Raw genomic sequence first — 5,524 nt, 5'->3', positions numbered from 1 at the left:
ACGCAACCCCCTCTGGAGTTTCAGCGACGCTCCTTCTGGCCGATGCAATCCCCTCTGGAGTTTCAGCGACGCTCCTTCCGGTCGACGCAACCCCCTTTGGAGTTTCAGCGACGCTCCTTCCGGCCGACGCAACCCCCTCTGGAGTTTCAGCGACGCTCCTTCCAGCCAACGCAACCCCCTCTGGAGTTTCAGCAACGCTTCCGGCCGACGCAACACCCTCTGGAGTTTCAGCGACGCTCCTTCCGGCCAACGCAACCCCCTCTGGAGTTTCAGCGACGCTTCCGGTCGACGCAACCCCTTCTGGAGTTCCAGCGACGCTCCTTCCGGCCGACGCAACCCCCTCTAGAGTTTCAGCGACGCTTCCGGCCAACGCAACCCCCTCTGGAGTTTCAGCGACGCTTCCGGTACTTTTCTTCAATTCTCTAACAGTCTTTGTGAAGCTAACTCGTTTTTGTTTGCTCGTAACGCAGTTCTCACAAGGACTCATAACAATCTCCGCATCAAATACACCTTGTTCATAGCCGACGGTTTTTCATACATATTCGACAGCGTCTTCAATAGACCTGACGTTGTCTTCTCCTTGATAATGTTGAACGTCACGTTTCTGGATAGCGTCAACCGGATCAGCCCCAAGGCTTGTCGATCCTTGAGCTTCCATTGTTCTGTGGTCATGGTATCATGCTTCACCCCCAACAGAGGTTCGTGAAGATCTTTCTGGTACAGATAATCTTCAATCTGCATCTTCCAGAAACCGAAATCGGATCCATCGAACTTCTCAATTCCAATCTTTAAACTTTTCATCTTCACAGATCGTGGTAAATTTCGCCTAGCTCTGACTTCCGCTGGCTCTGACTTCCGCTTGGCTCTGACTTCCGCCTGGCTCTGATACTAGTTGTTAGGATCGATACCAGTCGTTAGCTCTGATACCAGTCGTTAGGATCGATACCAGTCGTTAGCTCTGATACTAGTTGTTAGGATCGATACCAGTTGTTAGGATCACACAACAACACACACACTCGATCTAGATGAACACAAAGAATGAGATAGATAAAATTGCAAGGAGAACTCTGGCTAAAAGGATTTTTTTTTATTGATGACTTCAAGTATGTATAACAAGAGAGAGTACAGAGAATAGAAAAGTACATTTTCAAAGCTCTACCGGACGGAATATATATATAGTTCAGTTTACTATATATAGCTTTACCAGATTTAACATCTACCATATATAGCTATTTACCATATATAGCTTTATCGGATATAGCTTTACAAATATAGCCGTTGACCAAGCTATAAATAAGCATCAGGCTCCATAACCTAACAGATTTTACTAACATGCATACAAATCCAAGCGATCCCTACAAGCATTATTTCCTAGAAGTTCGAGTGGTTGCGTACTAGTATGTTGCGTGTCTTCCTAAGTACGATTTTTAGCCAATGAGGTGTCCAAAAAATATGAATTTTCTCTGTGGAGACCTAATTCGCATTATAATAAGGTTAGTATACAAATCAGGACGAAAAACTAACAAACAGGCATCGAATGGGCAGAAAATAGGGACTTCACACACCTCTAACATGCGCACAACCCTGAGCCGGTAAATAAATTCATAATTTAAGGGGGAAAAAAAAACTAAAACTATCTACGAATTCATTTCTTGTTTGGATTATTTTTATTAGAAAACTAAAAATTATAGGAAAAATCAAAGAATGATTATATACTACTCGATATGATACATCTGCATGTCTGTATCTATGCATCGACACGTTACTAAATCGTGTACGCTTATATTTGATAAAATACGACTCTTCAATAGACTCACGTCATGACCCATAATTTAGTGCTAAGAGAATAACGAAAACATTGTCCTTATCTCGATTTTTGTTTATCTCGGTTTTATGTAAAGGTGTAAATTGTTTTTATTTTACATATCTTCATCCACTCAATTTCTATCAATGTGACAATTTGTAGCGTATGAGTTGAATTTTTAGAACTTAAAATTCGGTTTAGTTAAAACAGGCAGATTGTTAAATTTTCTAATGAGTTTTATTTTTATTTTTTTGAATATTTTTTTAGTCCCAAAAGTTTTGAGCATATTTTTCATTTCGTCCCTACGTCTTAAAATGTTATATTTTTACATTAACTAATTTAAATAATACATAATTTTCTTAAATAATTGTAATAATGATTCAAAATTAGTGACGATTAATAAATAGAAATTTAATATAAATGAACAAAAGTGATAACTTGGAGGCACGATATTCATATAACTTGAGAATCCGACCAACCCGAAACAACCCAATTCAATCCAACGATTAGATTTTCTTTTGTTGGGTTGAATTTTTGGAAAATAAAAAATTTAATAATACTCTTAAACTTTAAAAAATAATCTGAAAAATTCAACGTTTTAAAAATTATATATCGAAATTTCATTGATTATTTACTAATGTTTTAATGTTACGTTTAGGAATATTTTTGAAATTCGATACTAATAGTAAATGTATTTTTAATTATGGTAAAAAAAAAAATTAAGGGTATTTTGAAAACTTTACGTTATTTTTTAAACATTTTTTAAAAAATAACCACAAAAGTACTTTTTAATTATTTTTTAGAATTTTTTAAAAGTTTAAAAATATTATTATTATTTTTTTTAAGTTTAAAATATTTTTAAGGTAAATTGGAAAGTTCTTCCTCTAACTGACTTAAAATGAATTGCTATGGGCCCGCACGTGTGGACCTTCCACAAAAAAAATGCCACGTCATTTTTTGTGCATTGAAATTTGTGAATTTAATATATATATATATATATTTTGGAATAAAATGTATGTAACTTTTATTGGTGAAATTGACAGGAACGTGTAAGCCTTTGATTTCAAAATCAAAGTGTCAATTTTGATGTGCATTCACATTTTTTTAATTTTTTTTAATTTGAATGATCGGTGTGCATTTGTTTGACGAGGAGAACCATACAAAAATTTATCGATTATAAATTATAAATTTAAATGTTCTTAATCTTCATATTAATTTTAAGACGTGACTTTATTAGAGTCTGAATTGAGTAATCTAAATATACACACTCTGAACCTAACGTTTATGATTTAGGTCAAGGAGTTGGATTATAGGGTGGAGTGTAGAAATTTAATTTTGAAAATATATAATAAATAAATTACATTGTGACGTTTAAAATTTAAACACACTAATCTAAACTAAACTAAGCATTTTTGTTGGGGCCCGTTTCCCCGATCTTCCGTGAGGGAGAAGAGACCAATTCCCATTCCTTTTTAATCACTTCCTTGCTTCAATCTTCATTTGCCCTTCTCTCCTCTCCTCTCCTTTCCCTAACAACCCCTGTTTTTCTCCGGCGACCCCATTATGGCCATTCCCTTGCCGGCCTCCCGACCCGGCAACGACACCGTTCACGCCAACGGCACGGCGGCGCCACACCCTTTTGACCCTTCTGCTCCTCCCCCTTTTCGTATTTCCGAGATCCGTGCTGCCATTCCTCCTCATTGCTGGGTTAAGAACCCTTGGCGTTCTCTCCTTTATGTTCTTCGGGATTTCGTCATTATCTCTGCATTGGTTGCCGCCGCCGCCTACTTTGATTCCTGGCTCGTCTGGCCGATTTACTGGATCGCTCAGGGCACCATGTTTTGGGCCATTTTTGTCCTCGGCCATGACTGGTTTCTCTTCGATCTTGTCTTCTTCTACTGTTTTATTTTTGGGTTATTTTCTCTGTTTCTGATGTCTCTGGTTTTTTTGTTCCATAGCGGCCATGGGAGCTTCTCCAACAGTACTGCGCTTAATAGCTTCATGGGTCTTATTCTTCATTCCGCCATTTTGGTTCCTTATCATGGATGGTACTTTTTTTCCTCTCAAAATCCCCAGATCGTTCTTGCTCTGTTTTTCCGACATTCAAACCAGACAGTCTCTGTTTTTCTCTGTTTTTTTGTGTTTTTTGTGGGTATTTGAAACTAAATCGATTCGATTTCTTTCCACAGGAGAATAAGCCATAGAACCCACCATCAAAACCATGGAAATGTCGAGAAAGACGAATCCTGGGTTCCAGTACGTTCCTCGGATTTGTCGAATCCTCTGTTTTCCCCTGTTCTTTCTTTCGCAAGCTTTTCCACCCATTTCAATGGCGTTTTGTCCTCTGTTTTTTCTGAATCTTTTTCACCCATTTCAATGGCGTTTTTTCCTCTGTTTTTTTCTCAGTTAACGAAGAAGACATACAAGCAACTGGAGAGAAGAACACGAATCCTCAGATTCAGTTTACCTTTCCCCATTTTCGCATACCCATTTTACCTGGTAATGCTCTCATATCCATTTTTCCATTCGATTTGATCTTCAAAACTGGATCGAATGTTCATAATTTTTGTTTCTCAGATGTGGAGAAGCCCAGGAAAAGAGGGATCTCATTTCAATCCATACAGCGATATATTCGCTCCAAATGAACGAAAAGACATAGTGATTTCAACCTCATGTTGGACAATAATGGCTGTTCTTCTCGTCTATTTGTCCTTCGTTTTTGGTCCAACCCAAATCTTCAAACTCTATGGCGTCCCTTACTGGGTAATTACCTCTCATTTTCTTTCATCTTTTTTAGCAGAAATTAAGGAACACGCCTCCATTGAAATCGTTGGTCCATTTTCTCTGTTTTTTCACATTAAAAAAATTCCATTTCTGTCGTTTCTCTCACATGGAACAACTCATTAAATCCATTAAATAACAAAAAAAGTTCAAAACTTTTTAATTTTTCCTTTATGGGTTTTTGTTTTTGGATCTGAATTTCAATTGGGTATCATTATTTTTATTCCTTTTTGAAGGTTTTCGTGATATGGCTAGACGTCGTGACGTACCTTCACCACCATGGCTATGAACAGAAGCTGCCATGGTACAGAGGAGAGGCAAGTAAAAAAAGGTGTCTTTTTTATTTCCTTATTTTCCTCTAGAATTGAAATTTTATTTAGTTTAATTATCAACGGACAGGAATGGACTTATTTACGTGGCGGATTGACAACCGTTGATCGAGATTACGGATTGATCAACAACATCCATCATGATATTGGAACTCATGTTATCCACCATTTGTTCCCTCAGATTCCTCATTATCACCTTGTTGAAGCGGTACGTCTTTATCATCTTAACCGTTTAGCTATGTTTAACATTTCGTTTGAGATCACCATATGTCTACATCGGCACAATAAATATTGAACCCGATGCAACTTAAATTGACGACATTCACTCGATGCTCGAAATGGCATGATTTGTAAATGATGTTGACGTGAACGTGTCCGTGTTGTTATAGACAAAGGCAGCTAAGGGAGTGCTTGGGAAGTACTATAGAGAGCCAAAGAAATCAGGGCCAATTCCGTTGCATTTGGTGAAGAATTTGGTGAACAGCTTTAGACAAGACCACTACGTGAGTGATGAGGGCAACGTTGTGTTTTACCAGACAGATCCTTATCTTTACAGTTACTGAACAAATTTCTTTTTTTTTTTTTTTTTTTTTTTTTTTTTTTTTTTTTT

The 5,524-nt window shown here is 37.4% G+C and overlaps 1 protein-coding gene across 1 annotated transcript; it reads left to right on the top strand.

The window, feature by feature from the left end:
* Nucleotides 1–3,289: 3,289 nt before the first annotated feature.
* Nucleotides 3,290–5,513, top strand: LOC111452212 (omega-3 fatty acid desaturase, endoplasmic reticulum-like). Its single transcript, XM_023092811.1, has 8 exons — nucleotides 3,290–3,675; nucleotides 3,763–3,852; nucleotides 3,994–4,060; nucleotides 4,211–4,303; nucleotides 4,382–4,567; nucleotides 4,822–4,902; nucleotides 4,985–5,122; nucleotides 5,304–5,513. The coding sequence occupies exons 1-8, from the start codon at nucleotides 3,368–3,370 to the stop codon at nucleotides 5,475–5,477; spliced, it is 1,137 nt and encodes a 378-aa protein (XP_022948579.1). The 5' UTR covers nucleotides 3,290–3,367; the 3' UTR covers nucleotides 5,478–5,513.
* Nucleotides 5,514–5,524: the final 11 nt, after the last annotated feature.

The sequence above is a fragment of the Cucurbita moschata genome, unplaced genomic scaffold (genome assembly GCF_002738365.1).
Source record: "Cucurbita moschata cultivar Rifu unplaced genomic scaffold, Cmos_1.0 Cmo_Scf00014, whole genome shotgun sequence".
Classification (NCBI taxonomy): Eukaryota; Viridiplantae; Streptophyta; class Magnoliopsida; order Cucurbitales; family Cucurbitaceae; genus Cucurbita; species Cucurbita moschata.
The sequence above is the reverse complement of the archived record's forward strand: the minus strand, read 5'-3'. Positions and strand labels throughout refer to the sequence as shown.